This window comes from Danio rerio, chromosome 2 (genome assembly GCF_049306965.1).
Source record: "Danio rerio strain Tuebingen ecotype United States chromosome 2, GRCz12tu, whole genome shotgun sequence".
Classification (NCBI taxonomy): domain Eukaryota; kingdom Metazoa; phylum Chordata; class Actinopteri; order Cypriniformes; family Danionidae; genus Danio; species Danio rerio.
The window spans coordinates 38,981,523-39,001,515 of record NC_133177.1 but is presented as its reverse complement, the minus strand read 5'-3'; the positions used below and the strand labels follow the sequence as shown (position 1 = coordinate 39,001,515).

Genomic DNA, 19,993 nt, shown 5'->3' with positions numbered 1-19,993 from the left:
GGGCTCTAATCTGAAATCATCGATAAACCAATCAGATTAATCCAAGCCTACAATAAATAGCCCATTTCACCTTACTTCCTATATCTTAATTTTTGAAGAATCCACCCGTCCAACCAAATCCGCCACTTTTCCTCTACCAAAATGGAGCTCTCGAAAACTTAGATTTTGGGCCCCCTTACATGCTGATTTACCCTGGGCTCAATTATCTCCGAGCTCAGGGTTCTTTCCCGGGACAGCATTTCAAACCTGATATTAGCATCTATCAAGCAATATCTAAGTGGCTCCTGCTAATATAATGAGATTATATCAAGATAAAGAGTCATAAATACGCAGTACATAATGTTCAGTGTCTTGCATAGAGCAGCCATTTTCCTCCTTAAGACCTCAATTTATCATCAGGAGCAATGTGTATTCATTTTGTTTTGCCTGCATATTTTTTAACAACTCTAAAAATGCAGACATATATTTACGTGCATTTTATGAATCATTAAAGATCACAGTTTTAACAACAACAACAACAAAATGTATTGGTAACACTTTATTTTGATGGTCCATTTGAGTATTAGTAGACTGTCTGCCTAATATGTGTTGATATTGCTGCTAAACAGACATTTAACTGACTATAAGAAACTTTGCAAGTACATGTCTTTACCCTAACCCTAGCCTAACAGCCTACTTATAATATTCTGAGAATTAGTTGGCAATTTAACTTAAATTCAACATACGGCCCATCAAAATATAGTGTGACCAATGTATTTAATGTTTTACCAAAAAAAACAAATGCAACAACATCTTAAATAGCTTGAAGGTGAGTGAATTAAAAGCAAATGTTCATATTTTGGGTGATCTGTCTCTTTAAAAATCATTTGACAGTAAGAGCATCTTTTAAAGGATTCCGTTAAGATCTTCATGAGACGTCACATCTAACACAAACTTTATAAATGAACCAAAGTGTATTTGATGAGAGGGATACCAGCGAATTATGTGTGTATACGGAATAATTAATTTGGATTGGCTTTGAGAGTTTATAAAAAGCTTTTGGATATAAAGAAATCTTCAACACACAACTGTGATTATTCTTTACCTTTCATAATGCTTTCAGAACGATTGAAGCCTATATCGTGAAATATAGTTTCGTTTTGATCATTTTAACCAGAAAACGTTAGTCTTCGGAAATATAAATGTATTAAAATATTGTAATGTTATCAAATATTTCTTCTGTAACCTCTCAGTTTATTAGGCTCACTGTGCCTCATATTGTTGTTGTTTATGAACATTGTTACACGCATTAAAGAAATTAAACACTCCCTGTTATTTCATCTTTATTTCAGGATTATCCTTAGTTACTTTTAAAAGTACTACATTACCATCTTAAGTTATGTTTTTAAAAGAGTAACCAATTGTGTTAGTTACTTTTTTAAGGAAAGTAGCACGAAAGTATGTTGTTATTTTATATAAATATTATGGTTTGAAAGGCTTCATGATTGTAATACATTACTTTTTAAAGTAACTTTACCCAACACTGTCTATAAAATCCCAAACTGTTTTTAAATGCACATTAACACCTCACCATTTGCATCAACATATTTCCATTATTTTTGTTCCATTTTCACTGAGCAGTTCTTATAGCAGCTGGTGTATCAGGATTCAATAGAGGAAGACTTCCTTTACTCTGTTAATTCGCATTAAAAAGATACTAGGATCTTGCAGGTCAATATAGCCTCTCTACTCTCCGATCCTGGGGCTCTGCGTTGGCACAGGGTATATGCAGGAATCCTAAAGATAATTTCAATACCTTTTTAAGACTTTTTAAAGATCTTCTCAGAATATTTTAAGACCTGTTCTAATCAGAATTAAACCTTTAACCTAATAAACAGTTGTTAATCAACAGATGCAGTTAAATCAAGGGAGCACAACCATGCAACAGAACTCAGATAAGCTCAGAAGAAACAAAGCTTAAAAGAATAAATTACGCTGTTGTTTTCAGCGACAGGCTTCAGCCATTGTTTAAACTCGTCTTTCTCCAACCAGGAGTACGCAAACTTACTTTTTCCCATTTTGCCATCTGTTTCGATCTATGGTTTTGCTACATGAGAGCGTCACATCAGGTTCACCTTTGTTGCAAATTACGTGACACCACCCATATGGAGAAGCTTGGCAGGACGTGCCCTGGCCCAAACCAATCGAACATGCTGTTGTTATTATTAGGAGGAAAATAAATATATTTATGCTTTAATGAAGCCAAACACTTTGGACAAAGCTTAAACAAAATAAAATACGCCATTAAGAGTTTTTAATACCTTTTAAGAGCCTTAATTTTCTCATAATTGATTTATCAGCTTACTTTTTAAGACCCCGCAGAACACCCTGTGGTAGTGGATATTCAAAATTGATTAAAAAAAAAAATCACAATTGGCTAAGATTGGCAATGAAAATTTGCAAATGTGGTTTGACCCGTCTACGAAGAGCTGTGGATATTCATTCCTCTATTTATCTTCAAATTAGACCCTTATTTATTAGGGGTCGCCACAGTAGAATAAACCACTAACTATTTCCACATAGGTTTTACATAGCGGATGCCCTTCCAGTCGCAACCCAGTACTGGGAGAGCGGTGCAAATAAAAATAAATAAATAAAAAAAGAAAAAGATAATGGTGTAGGGGAATTGCACCACATACAGTGCTCAGCATAATTTAGTACACTCCATTTTGAAAATTAATATTTTTATCCATTTCTTAGTAACTATAGGCAGTGTTTATTAAATTAACATTTTAGTCACCAAACAGATTTAGACATTGAATGATAATACAATTAATACAATTAAATACGATAATTTTTTTTTATTAAAGTACAACCTACAAAAAATTTCAACAAAACATTTAAATTTTTTGCTTCTCTTGATTTTTCCTCTTTTTAAAATTTGTATGTAATATTTTTATATAACATATATATTAAGGTGTACTAGTTTTTGGACCATTTTCGTAAGTTATTTTGTTAGATAAGCTCCAGATTTGGCTTCAGTACAGACTAATCTAATGTATATGCACAAATATAATATTGTACAGCTTCCTATTAAAATATGAATTTAAAAGAGAGATTTGTGAGGGGTGTACTCATATATGCTGAGCACTGTATGATAGATTTTTTCATAATTTGGGAATGCTGTATTTTTCTGTACCTCCACAATCCTCACTGCTTCCATACCTCATCAAGCCTCCATTCAAAATCCTAAATGACAAAACTAGATATTGTTAAAGAACTTGTTTGTTTCCTGTATTTTATTGCATTCTTGACTTTAAATTGTTTAAAGAGATTGATATCTTCTTGTTTACAGTGTAAGACTTTTTTTTTAAGATGCTAAAAATGTAGATCTTGATTTTTAAATGTTCAGTATAATTATTCATTTCTCAATTCCTTTTTGAAATAGTTGTCTGTGGTGCAAAGCATGTATAAGTGTGTCTGTGAAATGCAATTTCTGAATATATTTCTACTTTATAGTGGTTATTCGATAAGCATTCAAACACAACAAATGCCATGCTAACTCATGTTCTCGATGACAATACTGAATTTAATAAAACAAAAAGGATCACAAAATAATGAAGGGTGTTAGTTTGTGCATTTCTTTCACAATTGTAAACTTTTTTTGATAGACGTTGAAAATGGTAAATAAAAATGAATTTTAGATGTGGTTCTGGTATTGATCTATTAATCTGAAACGGAATTATCTTGGGTAATAATGCAAAACAGAAATATAATTCATCTCATTTCAAACTTCACAGTAATAATTTGTTTTTAAAAATTCAACAAAAAATAAATACTAAAAAACTCTCTCACACGTTAGCGCCGAAAAACACTCTTTAGATGAAAAGCGGTGTTGATAAGTTCATAGGTTATGTAACATTGTCATTTTTCCTGCTTTAACCCTTTATGGCCTTTCAATAGGTGGTATGTTAAAACAGCCTTCAGGAATGTTTTTATGGATCTCCTCAAGGTTGGCGATGTCAGCCAGAATGGTGTCAATGTCATTGATCATGCCTGTAATGGTGGCTCTCTGCTGGGCGTCCTTCGCCTCCAGTTCCCTAAGTTTAGGCCTCAGCTCGTCCTCCACACGTCTGCGGCTTTTAGTGATGGCGTTCTCCAAGTCGGCCACTCGTTTGTCATCGATGGTACCAGGAGTTCCTGGAAAATTATAGTCATGATGAGTTTGATTTAAATCCTGATCCATCAATACACTGGTCGTGAAATATATTCCATTTAAAGCAAACAATAGAAGAATGAAAAGGCTAATTAAAAGGGACAAAAAATTCTCCCAAAAAAATTTCTGCCCAAAATTTTTGTTTTTATTTTTTGTTGCCAAAACACTGAATTTTGTCAGTGTTTTAAAGCACACTAACTAATAGATATCCTAAAAACGAACAGAAACTAAGATAGTAATCTAAAAATAAAAATTGTAAATTCATGTGACCTTTAAGCAGATTTACAGTAATTAAAGCGTTATGTTGGCAAGTCCTGTAGCTCCAGTGGCTAATACAGCCAAAAGCTTGTCTTGTCCCGACATAGTACTAGCAAAAATATATATAATATATTATTAATAATAATTTAAAATAGTTGTAAATATTAAAGTATTTTCACATAATTGATGGAATACTTGCCCAAGAAAAGGAAGCTAAGAAAAGGGACATATAGACTAATACAGTTTAGTTTCTCTATCTCCTCGTTTAAGCTTCACATTTGGGCGCTGAAAGAATCCTTTGACTGGGTTCTATATCATTCCATCATGTTGTCCCAACACAAATCAAGTTACCTTGATCATTATTTGCAAATTTAAGTGGATTGAACATAAACCACAAAAAACCTTAAGAATTGTGTTGTTTCAACTCATTTTAAATAAGCAGTGTAAACAAGTACCAAAAGGCATTTTTTCAGTGTAGCGTCAGTTCTCTAATATGACATGATGATGTAAAAATTTATTTAAGATAGTTTATTTATACTCAAGTGGTTCCAAATTTTTTCTGTTTTTGAGTTTCCGTTTTCTGTTGAACGAAAAAAAAAGATGTTTTGAAGAAAGCTGAAAACCTGTACCATTGGAGAAACAAATATAATGGACGTTAGAGGTTTTCAGCTTTTGTCAAAATATCTTCTTTTGTGTTCAATAGAAGAAAAAAACAAGTAATACATGAATAAATGATCCAGAATGTTCAGTTTTGAGTGAACTATCCCTTTAACAATCAAATAACTAAAATGTAAATGAATAGAAATAATAAATGTAATACTAGGAGCTTATTCAAAATATTCATTAATACTAAATAAAGCGTAATACTAAAATAGAAAACTTTCTCATGGCATATATAGCGAAGTAATGCTAAAACTCACCGAGTGAGCTCATAATATCAGCGATGTCCTGTAGAGTATCATTAACTGCGTTCCTGGCTTTCTTTGCGTTTTCAAGTACCCCATTGGACTCCACGACAGCCTTTTCAAAAATAAATCAAATGCAGCATGTAGCTTCAAAGTGGACATGATATCGAACAGCTTTCACCAATCATTTTATGCAAGCGTTCTTACGTTCTTGGCTTCATTTATCTGTGCTTTTGCCTTGCTTTTCTCTTCATTCAGTCTGTCCCTCGTTGCAGACGCTTCTGTCTTCAGTCCATCCACATCCTCTTTCAGCTTACTGGCAGCTTCCAAAATATCAGAGGAAGACGGAAGAGAACTGGTCATGCCCTGTGGAGACACATTCAAACACTCTCTGAGTTCAGAACTTTATGAATATGATAAAAAAAGAATGCAACGCTTCATAATGTGAATGCCACGATTACCAGGACAGGAAAACAATCCAACCCGTACCCCTGACTTGCTATTTCAGTGAAGCTTCTTCTTAACATTTCGGATTTATAACAAAAATCAGAACAACATCTAAAAGCTGCTATATGACAAGGTGTACAGTAAACACGATTAAAAAACTGAGTAAAAAAGCCATAGAAGGAACATTTTAGATTCCAAATAAAAATGATCCGAATTAGAAGAATAATTTTTTAACTATTTTTTATCGATTTAAAAACATTTATTTTCCAGTGGATGTTTAAGGCTACAGAACCATGAATGCCAATAAAGAACCTTTATTTAGAAACAAACAAACAAAAACCCCTACATTTTGTCAACTCAAAAAAGTGTTAAAGGACACAAAAGTGTATACAGGTAATAAAATGTGAAGTATTAGCAGGAAGCAGAACCAAAAGAATAATTTCTTAACAATTAAAAAAAAACTATAAAATAAAAAACTTTTCCAGAGGATGTTAAAAGTTACGTAACCATGAATGCCAATAATACACTTTTATTTAAAAAACAAACAAAGAAACAAAAAAAAAACAACAACAACTATGTTTTTATATGCTGTTTTATATCCTAAATCCAGTTTTATATAATTCTGTTAAAATATGCTGTAGCCTACTATACTATGGCAAAATGCAACTTCTTAAAGATCCAGTAAAGTGCTTTGAAATGTGCATTTTATTTTATTTTATATTGTTTGGCGTAATCTTAACTGAAAAATTAAGATAGGGTGGGACAGAGTAGCCCCTCCCCTTAAAAAAACAACCAATAGCGTTTCATTTTATCACATTTCTGCCAGTTAGAGTGGATAAGCACAAGCAAATTAAATGAGAAGCATCTTGAAGGGGGCAGGGCATGTCAGATACTAAAAAGCATTTGCTTGGTCAAGATTTGATGAGAAACTGAAGTGAGGTGATGTGAAAAAAAACGTTGATCAATTTAGGCGTAAGTGACAAACTGCCAAGCTTTGGATGTTTATATAAGTTTTATGTTTTCTAAATGTAAATTTTATCAGTGTTTTGGAGCACCCCAACTAATAGATATCCTTAAAACTAACAGACTGAAACTAACATCTAAAATTAAACATTTTTATTTCATGGGACCTTTAAGCAGATATGTTAGCGTTATGTTGGCAAGTGCTGTAGCTCAAGTGGGTAATACAGCCAAAATCTTGTCTTGTCCCGACATTGTTTTAGCAAAAAATAATAATAATAATAAAACTAATTTTAAATGGTAGTAAATATTAAAGCATTTTCATATCATCTGTTGGATTACTTGTCCAAGAAAAGAAAGCTAAGAAAAGCAACACTAACATAGACTAATACAGTTTAGTTTTCAGATTCACATTAGGGCGTACACTGTAAGAAATGCTGGGTTCAACACAATTCAACCTGCATTTTGTCCCAACACAATTCAATTCAATTAACTTGATCTTTTTTTTTTTACACATTTGAGTGGATTGAACAATACAGTTGTCCTCCCCCCAAAAAACTAGTAATTGTGTTGTTCCAACTAATTTTCATTAAGTATTTTAAACAAGCGACAGAAGTCATTTTTTAGTGTAGCATCAGTTCTCTAATGTAACACACTGTGCTTTACTTTTGTGTCCTTAAACACTCATATAAAAACTAAGTTACGAGTTTTTTAGCTTGCTTACTGTAGATCTTGTCACATAGCAGCTTTTAGACTATCCAATTCAATGCATCTATATTTTTATAGCGTTTTACAATGCACATTGTGTCAAAGCAGCTTAAAATAGAATATTAATAGAGATATTGTTTTGCTTTGTGTTATAAGTCAGAAATGACAGCTTCCCTCATTAGAAAGTCAGAGGAGAAGGTTTGATTATTTTCTCCACGGTGTTGGCGTGGCCTAAATGCGCTCTGTCTGTATTGGATACTTTAAAAATATGCTGTGAGTAACTGAAATTAGCATAATAATAGCAGTGGTAAAAACAGTTTTTCCAAAATAAAAGGGCAAAGATTCTATACCTCTAGTTTGTATACATTGCTTGTGAGAGTGTCGATGGTTTCCTGAGCGTCCCTAAAGGGATCAGCCATTGCGTCCAGAATGTCCTGAGTCTGCATGTTGTCAGCGATGGCCTTCTGGATGGTGGCATTGACCGCTGGAAGTTTACTGATGGCGGCGTCTGCCAAATCCTTCTTAACACCAATCTGATCATCAAATCCTGAGTAGAGACACAATGGAGAAGTATGGGCATTTAAAAAGGGTCATGGTCACCTGTACTGGGTAGTTTATATGATGATGGAGCATTATGTTGAGATATACTGTATAGATGTATGGGGTAGATATGAGCTTTAATCTCTAAAAATGTGATATTGTAAAATAAAAATTATTTTAAAAATTCATTTATTAATGCTTAAAGAAATTCATATTAGGCAACAAAGCATTATAATGATTAACATTTAAAGGGATAGTTTACAGAAAAAAAATAGTAAATCTGTCATAATTTACTCACTATTTACTTGTTCCAAACCAGATTGATTGTCTTTCTTCTGTTGCATACAAAAGAAGATATTTTAAAGAATGCTGGAAACCAGTAACCATTTACCTATTATCATCCTCCATAGTAGAAAAAACAAATACTATGGAAATCAATGGTTACCCATTTCCAACATTTTTCAAAATATTTTTTTAGTGTTCAACAGAAGAAGAAGTATAAATTATAGATTTATTTTTTTATTTTTGGTTGAAACATTCCTTTAAACTTTCTGTTCATCAAAGAATCCCAGGGGGAAACAAATCTATCATGTTTTTTACTAAAAAATAATAAACACAACTTCTTTACAACATCTACAAAGGTATTACTATACAACATAAATATTCCTTGAGCACAACAACAGCATTTTTAATGACTTCTAGAGGACAATATGACACCAAAGACTGAAAAAAAATTCAGAAAATGCTCATTTGTCATAATAGACATAAATAAATAAACCAACAAACAAAGAAACAAAAAGACACTTTAAACAATGTCACTGTATTTTGAATCAAACAAATGCATTCTTGGTGAGTAAAAGAGATTTGAAACTTTGAACAAATCCTAACCCCAAACTTTTGAATGGTAATATATCGCTCATGTGTACCTTTGAGTGTCTCTAGTGTCTTCTCCAGGCTATCCTTGTTGTTGGCAAAGATTTCCAGAGATTGATTTTTGACTGCTTCTGCTGCATTTGCCCTGGCAAGAAGTTCGTCTTGAATCTTAAATCAGATAAAAAAAAATTTTAGGTTTCCTGCTAAAATCTAAAAATGCACTAAAAGTTAGTGTTTGCACAGAGATTTGAGAAAAAATGTATATCATATTACAAAATAAGTAAATCAGGTTGCAAATTCTTGAATATAATTATCGGGTATTATCATTTTTAACCGCATTTTTGCACATCTTTTTCATTGAATTTAGTTATTTATGAATTTCTCTGCAGAAGGATTTTGTTTACCTGTTGGAAATTCTTGGCCTTGATTAACAGATCCCCTGTCTCTTTCTGCTCATTGAGCATATACTGCTGTAGGTCACTGTACTGCGATAGGTTTCCCTCCACCAGACCCTTCAGATTATCGAACATGGAAACCACACCAGCAATCTCCTTCTGCAGAAAAAATGGAAAGAGTCTGAATTGCAAGATATGAACTGAGAGAAATTGAATCAGAAATGTAAGAAAGCATTTAAAAGCACAATTGCAAAGAAAAAAAATTACATTTTGAAAAATAAAAAATCTCAATTGTTAAATAAAAAAACCGAATGGCATGAAATATAAACTCAGCCTTCAAGAAAATAAATTTGAAACTCTGAGGAAAAAGAAGTCTGCAAGATATAAACACAAAATAATATTAAATAGTCAGAGTTGCGGGGAAAGCAACTGTGAAAAATAATATTGGAAAAATGATACAGAAAAAAATTATAATAAGAAATAATAAAATCATCATTCTAATTGTGGACATATAAACTCAGGATTGCAAGAAAAAAATCAAAGTTATGATATTACACTTAATTGTCTTGCAAGAAAAAGATTACCTGTAAATGGCCTTATTTTTCTAAAATTACTTAATCTAAAAAAATGTATATTCCAATATTAATTTTCTTATTCTTATATTTTAGAAACAAACACATCGTTCCTTTTACAAAGTACATATTTTAAGGAAGCTAATGTGAGTCTGAACAACGACTTCCAATAACTTATAAATAATCTATTTAATTCCCTACCGTGAGAGGCTTTGGAAGTTTCTTCTCCAGGTCAGATAACTGTTGAAGAGCATTCTGAGCCTCTCCGCTCTCCTTTCCAGCTGCATCAGTTAGTTGATTGGCCTTTCTGTCCATGTCAAGCACTTTATTTACATCCGCTTCATACCTGACAAATACATCAGCAGAAAGTAAGGTCACAGTCTCAGTCTTACCACTCCGCAATAAATGCCAGAGAATTGGTTCAAAAGTATTTTTCAACTTACTCTCTTTTGAGGTCCCTGATCTCGTCTTTGACCTTATTTTCTCGGTTGATGATGCCTCGAATGAGGTCCAGGGCTTTCTCCGATTGGGCCAGAGAATTGTCTGCAATGCCCTCCACCGTCAATGCTTCACCCTGGTGCCTAATAGGAAAGCATTCACTCAGTTTTATATATACATTTTAAATATGGTATGGAAGTCTAATCAGTGGTTAAGTAAAAACCTAAAAATGTGCACATGCAACACAGGCGAAAAAAAACACTAAATGCAAGTAATGTCACAAATGTAATTAAAGTAATGGAATTTAATAATCATTAAGTTATTATAGCAATATATGTTTATCAAGTTTTAATATTTTATGATGAAGTATTATTGCCAAAGATTTATTGGGGCTCATTCACCAATATCTTCCTAATAATTTTAGTTCTCAAGAAACTTCATCTGCAAGAAAAAACAATCTATGCAAGATTTAAAACATCTTCTTAAGCAGCAGACTTGGGTTCTTAAGAATAGCGAATCCCATGTCTTCTTGAGTGAAATTGTGCCAGAAAATAGTTATTTTACCGTTCATATCGTATACATTTTTTGCCTTTTACTGAAGAATTCCATAGAGAGAACCCCCATCAAAAGGGTTAAAATACTTTTTTTTTGAGGTCCTGTTTAATTGCTCGACTGAAAAAAAAATGTGGCAGATATTTTTTATTAAAATAAGAAGCACCCTATAGTTTCCCATAAAAGGGCTAAATTAAAGCTATTTTTTGTTGTACAGATATAATAAGTGTTTACATTATTTTGTGTATAACCTGCTCTCCCAAAAACAAAAAAACTGTGCCTTTGTAAATGAAAGAACGCTATATTTTTAAATTAAAATTCCTAAATTAAAAAAGGACAAATTCCAGATGAGAAATCATTAGTGAGTGTCAGAATGTTAGTGAAAAGTGTATAAGTAGGGTTTGAGAACAGATTTGTTCAAAAGAATGGTTGGTGAATGAGGCCCAATAAATCTCTTTTTACTTTTGCAATAAAACCTGACGCTGCGTGTAGAAACTGTATACAAAACTGCTAATTATTGTCTTTGTTGGCTAAGCAGTGGACATGTTGTTTGCGTTAGAACATGTTTGTGTTGTTTGACTGTTAGCAGTGTTTGAGAAAAACACACAACTCACTGCTCAGCAAGATCAGCAGCTCTCTGAACCAGATCAGACAAGGTGCCAGAGCCTGGCACAGCATCACCTGAGGGAATCTCCTGAAATACACACACGAGGGAAATGCTGAGCATTATCAAAACAACAACAACAACAACAACAGCCCTTTATACACATTTTATATGCAATTGAAGTCAAAATTATTGGCTCTCTTGTGATTTTTTTACATTATTTTTTATTTAAAATACAGTGCATAAGGAAGGTATTTACAGTGCTTCACTTTTTCCACATTTTTTTATGTTGCAGCCCTATTCCAAAATGGATTAAATTAATTTATTTCCTCCAAATGCTACACACAATACCCCATAATGACAAAGGAAAAATGATTTTGAAATTGTTGCAAATTTATGCGAAATAAAAAACTGAAAAATCACATGTATTCACAGCCTTTCCTTCAAGTCTTTTTGAATATGATGCCACAAGCTTGGCACACTTGTCTTTGGGAATATTGCCCATTCCTCTTTGCAGTACCTCTCAAGCTCTATCAGGTTTGATGGGAAGCGACAGTGTGCAACCATTTTCAAATCTCTCCAGAGATGTTTATTAGGATTTAGGTCTGGGCTCTGGCTGAGCCACTCAAGGACATTAACCAAGTTGTTGTGAAGCCACTCCATTGATATTTTGGTGGTGTGCTTTGGGTCATTGTCCTGCCAGAAGATGAACCGTCGCCCCAGTCTGAGGTCAAGAGCACTCTGAAGCAGGTTTTTATTCAGGATGTCTCTGTACATTGCTGCATTCATCTCTCCCTCTTTCCTGACTAATATGGTGCTGCCACCACCATGCTTCACTGTAGGGATGGTATCCTGGTGATAAGTGGTGCCTGGTTTTCTCCAAAATAAACACTTGGCATTAACTCCAAAGTGTTTAATTTTAGTCGCATCAGACCAGAGAATTTGGTTTCTTATGGTCTGAGAGTCCTTCAGATACCTTTTGGCAAATTCCAGGTTGGAAGTGGCTTCGGTCTGGCCACTCTACCATACAGATCTAATCAGTTTATTGCTGCAAAGATGGTCGTCCTTCGGTAAAGTTCTCTTCTCTCCAAAGAAGAACACTGGAGCTTAGACAGAGTGACCATCGAGTTGTTGATCACCTCCCTGACAAAGGCCTTTCTTCCCCAATCACTCAGCTTAGATGGCCGGACAACTCTAGGAAGAGTCCTTGTGATTCCATACATCTTCCTCTTATGAATGATGGAGGCCACTGTGCTCATTGGAACTTTCAGAGCAGTAGAAATTTTTCTGTAACCTTCCTCCGCCTTGTGCCTCGAGACAATACTGTGTATCGGAGGTCTACAGACAATTCCTTTGTCTTCATGCTTGGTTTGAGCTTTGACATGCACTGTCAACCCTAGGACCTTATACAAACAGGTGTATGCCTTTTCAAATCATGTTCAATCAACTGAATTTACTACTGGTGAACTCCAATTAAGTTGCTGAAACATCTCAAGAATGATCAGTGGAAACAGAATGTACCTGAGCTCAATTTAGAGCTTCACGCCAAAGGCTTTGAATACTTATGTACATGTGATTTATCAGCTTTTTTATTTTTAATATGTTTGTCATGATGGGGTATATTGTGTGTAAAATTGAGGGAATAAATTTATTTAATCTATTTTGGAATAAGGCTGTAACATAAAAAAACGTGCAAAAAGTGAAGCACTATGAATACTTATCGGATGCACTTTAAAAGTCATCATGTTTAATCCCATTGCAAAGAAGCTATAACCTGTTCAAAAACATAATACAGATATACTCACAATCTCCTGCATGTCCCGTTTGGCCTGCTGCAGCTTTGACCTGACGTCACTGATGAGTTTACGGATTTCGGAAACTTCTGTCCTGTACTGTTGATCATTGTTTCTGATCCCATTCACGCTTGTCAACAAAGCCTCCATGTTTCTATCCTCCCTCAGCTGAGATCGGCTAATGCTCGCCAGTTTATCCTGAAGCTGTTTCTCCGTGTCTGTTTGGCACAAAACAATTCTTAAAACATATATTCAATTGGCCAAATGGAAACAACAAAATTTAACCTGACAAAGCAAGGATTTTCCTACTTGTGAGTTCGTTTGCTCTGCTCTCCAGGTTTCGGACCATGACTTCTGCTGCCCGAACAGCCTGGTCCATCTGAGCATCGCTGACCGGAGCTTCATTACCTCCAAATCCCTTAAATAAATCCTCCATTTCCTGCAGCTGGCGTGCATAGACCTCTATCTAAAAAAACACATGATAAACATTTGTTCACTATCAATTACATTATTGTATGTTAACTGGATCAAATGCTAAATGCTGTCATTTCAAGTTTTTTTTAATATAATTTTTTACATTAAGGTAAGACACTGTAGAGGAAAACATGGTTTTTCTGTGCACCTGCTAATTTTGAGATGTTGTGGTTTTACATAAACATAAACTCAGTCTAATTAAAAGAAAAGATTCCAAAATAGACTTTTAAGTACATGTTATTATTATTTATTTGAATAATTATTTTAGTTTTGTTTATTTAAATGAATCATGAAACGTTTACAAACAAAAATTACTTTTTAAATGTATTATTATTATTTTAAGCACTTTATCAAATTATGTCTATTTCAGTTGCAACACATATTTTTAAAAGCCATAAATTTCCACTTCAACAACACTTACTAACTTTAAAGTTTTATTCTTATCTGTATTTTATAGCTTTTTACAGAGACATGTTTTCCTACTGTTATGATCACAAGCAGTGTTGCTCTTGCAGGCTGCTGAACAACACTCACATTCAACTCCACTACAAATCCCATCATGCACTTCACTCACACACTTGGCCCAGGTAATGATTGCAAACTGACACAGCTACACAGACTACTTATAAACCTCTCAAAAACACAGACACAGTCTTGTTTATCTGTCATTGTGAACACTAGGACGGCCTTTTCTTACCTTGCCGTGTTAGACCCTTGCTTTGTTTTGTTTGTTTATTCATTTACGTTGTATGCTGCCTGCCTTTTGACCATTCACCTGTTTATTAGTGGTGGACAAAGCGAGGCTTCATGAAACACTGAAACAGTCGAAGCAAATGTGTCGTAGCTTTGAAACATTTTGAAACTCATCTCTTAAATGCTCTGTTCTTGTGACATGTTTTGTTTTAATATTGATCTGACACCCGAATTAACTCTTTGTAAATAAGTATGTCTTGTTTTGGTCATAAAACAGGGTTGTTGCTGGATCAGATACAATTGCAGCCAGAAGTTAATGAGAATTATTTATATTATTTATAAAATTTCCCATTTGTTGCAATTTATTACCGTCTACCCCAACCCTAAACCCAACCATCACAGTACTTTAAAAATATTAATTATTGTTATAGTGTTACAAAAATGATGCTATATTAATGGCGTATCTGTAGCTGTATCTTATCTAGACTTCACCATAAAACAGTAACATTATTAAAACACATAAAACAATTATTTCTGAGTAAAAGTAATTTGCAGCACAGTAACTGTGTGCACACGCAAGGTCCACTAGGCTATATGAGACAGAGTTTTATTCTGACCCAGTCAGTCAAATGCAGATTCGCTCTTGAAACGCTTCTGAAATGACCGATGTTTTGAATCACTTTAGTCACATGACCTGTGTTTCAAAGCACCTAAGTTACATGAACTGTGTTTCAAAGCACCTAAGTCACATGACCTGGGTGTTTCAGATCATGCTTCGGTGTAGTGTTTCGAATCACTTGCACTTCGGGATCTCAACACTGTGGCGAATTTTCAGTTTCACGTCAGCAATCCCTACTGTTTATCACCTACGACTCTGGATTGCCCATATACATTCTGTTTGTTCCTGTGTTGACTCTTGCTTGCCTCCCTTTCTCCTAATAAACCCTGCATTTGGATCCGCACCCCTGTTGTGGCAGTAAGGGCAACTGCTGTATAAAACATATGCTGAAATAGTTGGCATTTTATTCCGCTGTGGTGACGCCAGATAAATAAGCAACTAAGCTATTGTGAAATGAATGAATGTATGAATGAAGCCTTATTTGCATATTTAAACTACATTTTATGCAATCAATTAACTGGTGAAGTATAGTGATAATTATTAGGTTGTGGTTTTACTCTATTTACCTGCAGTGTCTTGATTTAAATGAACATTTTTCCCTGTTGTTATGTGGATGTGGTAAATGCAGTGAGATTGAGATCAGTCTTCTGAGCAGCTCACTGGGCAAACGGCACATTTAATTCCTCCCACACAGTCAGTGATCAAGATCAGCTCCAAAGCAGCATACCGTTATATCATTCGCCAGATAATAAACAGTCATCAAACCCAGCAGGACTCGCTCATCTCTTCTTTCAGAGTGCACAGTGTAAAGTGTTCATTTTGACATGATAGCACAAGCTAAATGATCATTATTTCTCAGTGGTTAAATCTCATGACTTAAAGAAGACAACAGCTAAAATGTCATTCAGTGTAACATTAGTATCTAAACCAAAAAACAATGTCAAGAAAGTGTATACAGCTGAAGTCAGAACTATCAGCCCCCCTTTGAATTTTTTATTATTTTTTTAATTTTTCCTAAATGATGACAAAGAGAGCAAAAAAAAAAAAAAATTCATAATATGTCTGATAATATTTTTTCTTCTGGAGAAAGCTTTATTTGTTTTATTTTGGCTAGGATAAAAGCAGTTTTAAATTTTTTAAAAACCATTAGGGACAAAATTATTAGCCCCTTTAAGCTATTTTTTTTTTCGATTGTCTACAGAACAAACCATTGTTATACAATACAAATTGCCTAATTACACTAACCTGCCTAATTAACCTTAATAACCTAGTTAAGCCTTTAAATGTCACTTTAAGCTGTATAGAAGTGTCTTGAAAAATATCTAGTAAAATATTATTTATTGTCATCATGGGTGACAAACATTGTCATCACAAAATGACATCACATTTATTGTCATCACAAAATGACAAACATCATTTCCCAACATTGTTTGGGAAATATTTAAAAAATAAATTAAAGGGGGGCTAATAATTCTGACTTTAACTGTATGTATATTAGAAAGTCATTGGTCAACATTGGTTTGTTCTGTAGCAAATTGAAAACAGTTGCCTTTTATTATTGCATTTATTTACTTAGCATTTTTATCAGCATTTTATTATTAATTTTTAAGTGTTAAATGTTAGCAAACTTTCTCCAAAAGAAAAAAATTTACTTTAATAGGAAATACTTATATTTAGGAATAATTTTGCTGTGTTAATCATCACTTGGGAAATCTCAAAATATTTTTTACATCACAGAAGATAATAATGTATATAATAATAATAATAATAATAATAATAATAATAATAATAATAATAATAATAATCCAAATGATAATTTATATTATTAATATGAATAATTTTGTTTAATCATTTTGTTTCAAATCAGTATGTTTTGTTTATATGTTATATGTTATGTTATATGTTTTAAATTTAAATTTAAATACATAATTTAAATGAGTAACACCAAAATCAGACATCACGTTCTTGACCCATAGACAAATAATTATATAAAGCTATAATAAAAAAAGGTATTATTTAGCAGAAAACATTTATCAACATTTATCTGATCAAATGTGACAGCAGTCATTTATATCATTAGAAAAAGTTTAGGTTTCAAATAAATTCTGCTCTTTTGAAATTTAATTTTAAAAAATTGGGTTTCATTTTCACAAAAACGTTAAAGCAAAACAACAGTTTTTAACAGTAAAAATAACAAGATATTTAGCATGAGACCACCATATAAAAAAAAAGCATTTAAAAAAATATACTAAACTAGAAAATGTGATACTAAAATGCTAATTAATTATATCTCACAATAATTCCCATTTTGAAAAAAAATGATTATTGTCTTGATGTCTTACCTTGCTCTTAACTGGATTAAAGCAGGATGGACATGTTGATTCTTCACACCTAAGTCCATCATATCCTTCCTTACACTCGCACTGGCCTTTATCACTGCATGAATTGGACACAGAACCCTGTCGGTTGCAGTTACAAGCTACAAGGAGAAAAGAAAAGCAACACTCGGATGACTTTAGTGCTTTTTGATTCTGTCTGGAGTATTATATTTTGGTTTGTGATCATCTGTACCCTGGCATGGCTCTGTGGGGTAGTTGTGGTGGTATCCAGCTTCACAGTATTCACAGTTGGGGCCAGTGCTGTGGTTCAGGCACTTCCGGCACTGCCCTGTTCGCCGGTCACAGTTGCCCACAGCGTTCTGGTCCACGTGGCCATAACACTGGCAGGGCTGGCACTGTTTGCGAGGGCCGTATTCTCCCAGAGGGTCTCCATAAAAACCATCATCACAGATTTCACAACGGGAACCTGAGGAAAATGCAAGATTAGTAAAAAAGGGCAGATTCTTAAGGGTGCTTTCACACCTGTGAATCGATTCAGTTGTTCCGAAACAGAGATTACAATTGTTACATTGTTGCTCTTTGCTCTTGGAGCGGTTTGCTTTCACATTGCAAAGTTTCTAATCGGACCAAAAGAGCTAAAAGAAGTCACGTGCGAGTAAACTCTCCTTACATTGGTCAGAGTGTCAGGGTTTATTTTGCAGCGTCCCGCTAAGCTGTCAGGAGAGGTGGTGGTTTGGTGGTGATTGACAGGGTGCGCGCGCGCGACGTGTCTGAGAAGAGATGCGGTGCAGAGGGGTGAGAAGGGTGCGCGACGATGCCTATTTGAGGACCAGGAGGGAGACGCGAGATTACCGGGAGATCATCACTTGTTTGTGGGCATCCGGAGACTCGCGAAACTTTCCACCCTACTCATAATTCTCTCTTCATATAGCCGTAAGCCTATTACATATCCATAAAACACTGTGATATAACCGCGTTCGGATCGGATCGCTTTCTCATTGCAATCGAACCGCTCCAGGTTTCGTTTCAATCGAGCCGAGACCACCTTTTTCAAGCGATCTCGGAGCGATTACTTTGGCGCGGAACAGAGCGCGATTGCCCTGTTCACATATGCCAAATGAACCGCGCTAACTAGGCAAACGAAATACGTTCCAAAACAAAAGTGTAGGGGTGAAAGCACCCTAAGTTTATTTCTGAGTTTCTCTGAAAAATTTGTATTATGAATTATTTTATTAATTATATGTTTTATAGTGCCTTTTGACATTCTACAGCTTGATTGTGCCAGTTTCTTAAATTACCTGATAAACACAATATGAGTAAATATATCACAATTTAATATATACTAATCTAGAAAATATCCTAATTAAAATTTACAAAATTAACTTTTAATTTTTTTTTTTTTTCATTTTTAAAATGTTTTAGTATTTTTTAAAAATGTTTTAGGATTTTTCAATATATTGTTTTCAGAATAACACCTTCTCCAACAATTTAACCCCTTACAGAGGAGGGAACACATATTATTTTTATTACATTAAAAAATTAATAAATAAATAAATAAATACATAAATAAATAAATAAATTAAAAGGTATTGCCTTTATAATTACTTTTTAGGGGATACATTTGTACATCAAGTTACATTGTGTTACATTGTAGTTAACGCAAATTACATTGGTGACAGGTTAAGTAACTTTTAAATATACTTATATAAATATGTCATAATACTTTTCCATCTCTTCAGAAAAATACCAGTCTTCACTTGTAGACAAGCAGTCATTTTCCATTACATAGACCTGTTTAAGTCTCTGAATCCACTGAGCTACTTATGGATAACCTTCTTCCATCCAATGTACTGTTATCATTTTTTTTTTTTTTTTTTTTTTGCAACCAGTAATAATATCCTTAGGACAAAACTTGTTTCTTCATTAAACATTTCTTTGGACAGTGCTCCCAGTAAGCAGACAACTGGATCAAAGAATATTTCTTTATCTAATATCTTATCTATTTCTTTTTTACCATTTTTCCAACATTCTTGAACCTTGACAGTCCCAAAAAATGTGGGTATGATCTCCAATTTTACCACATTTCCTCCAACACAAAGCAACAGATGGTCCTTTTACATATGTAGATAAATGTTTTAGTGTTGATTTTCATTCATTTTATTTCAGGTACTGATTTTATTATTATTTATAAATTTCTTAGAATTACTTTTGTTTTTATTGAAACAAATGAAAAATATATAAATAAGTTATTATTGTAATTTATTTAAACATTTTTAAACATTTTATTTTACTTAAAATCAACCAAATCAAATCAAATCAAATAAAAGTTTATTTCTAGAGCACACTTAATTACAACCTTTGGTTGACCAAGGTGCTGTACAATAGCAGTAGCAGGTAAAAAACAGCAATTCACAACAACAAAAACAACAATATAAAACAATAGCAACAACAGTAAAAGTTTCCAAAAAAAAAGCAATTTACTATAGAACCGCCATAAATGCACTCGAAAAAAGATGATTCTTGACCATTGATTTAAAAATAGATTGAATATTCTGATTTTTGATGGTAACTTATTTCATAGTTTTGGACCCGCAACTGCAAAGGCTCTATCGCCCCTGCATTTGAGAC

The 19,993-nt window shown here is 33.6% G+C and overlaps 1 protein-coding gene across 3 annotated transcripts in view; it reads right to left on the bottom strand.

Annotated features, from left to right (window-relative positions):
- Positions 1-3,550: 3,550 nt before the first annotated feature.
- Positions 3,551-19,993, bottom strand: part of lamc2 (laminin, gamma 2) — a 32,741-nt gene continuing 16,298 nt past the window's right edge. For all 3 annotated transcript variants that reach the window (XM_073927653.1, XM_073927654.1, XM_003197884.7), the window contains exons 10-22: positions 17,598-17,831; positions 17,369-17,505; positions 13,550-13,706; positions 13,253-13,458; positions 11,458-11,537; positions 10,297-10,434; positions 10,055-10,199; positions 9,291-9,440; positions 8,940-9,054; positions 7,824-8,020; positions 5,566-5,724; positions 5,374-5,473; positions 3,551-4,179 (exon numbers count right to left, since the gene is read on the bottom strand). In XM_073927653.1, the coding sequence (XP_073783754.1) occupies positions 3,926-4,179; positions 5,374-5,473; positions 5,566-5,724; positions 7,824-8,020; positions 8,940-9,054; positions 9,291-9,440; positions 10,055-10,199; positions 10,297-10,434; positions 11,458-11,537; positions 13,253-13,458; positions 13,550-13,706; positions 17,369-17,505; positions 17,598-17,831 (2,072 nt within the window). In that variant the 3' untranslated portion in view covers positions 3,551-3,925. The remainder of the gene's footprint in view (positions 4,180-5,373; positions 5,474-5,565; positions 5,725-7,823; positions 8,021-8,939; positions 9,055-9,290; positions 9,441-10,054; positions 10,200-10,296; positions 10,435-11,457; positions 11,538-13,252; positions 13,459-13,549; positions 13,707-17,368; positions 17,506-17,597; positions 17,832-19,993) is intronic.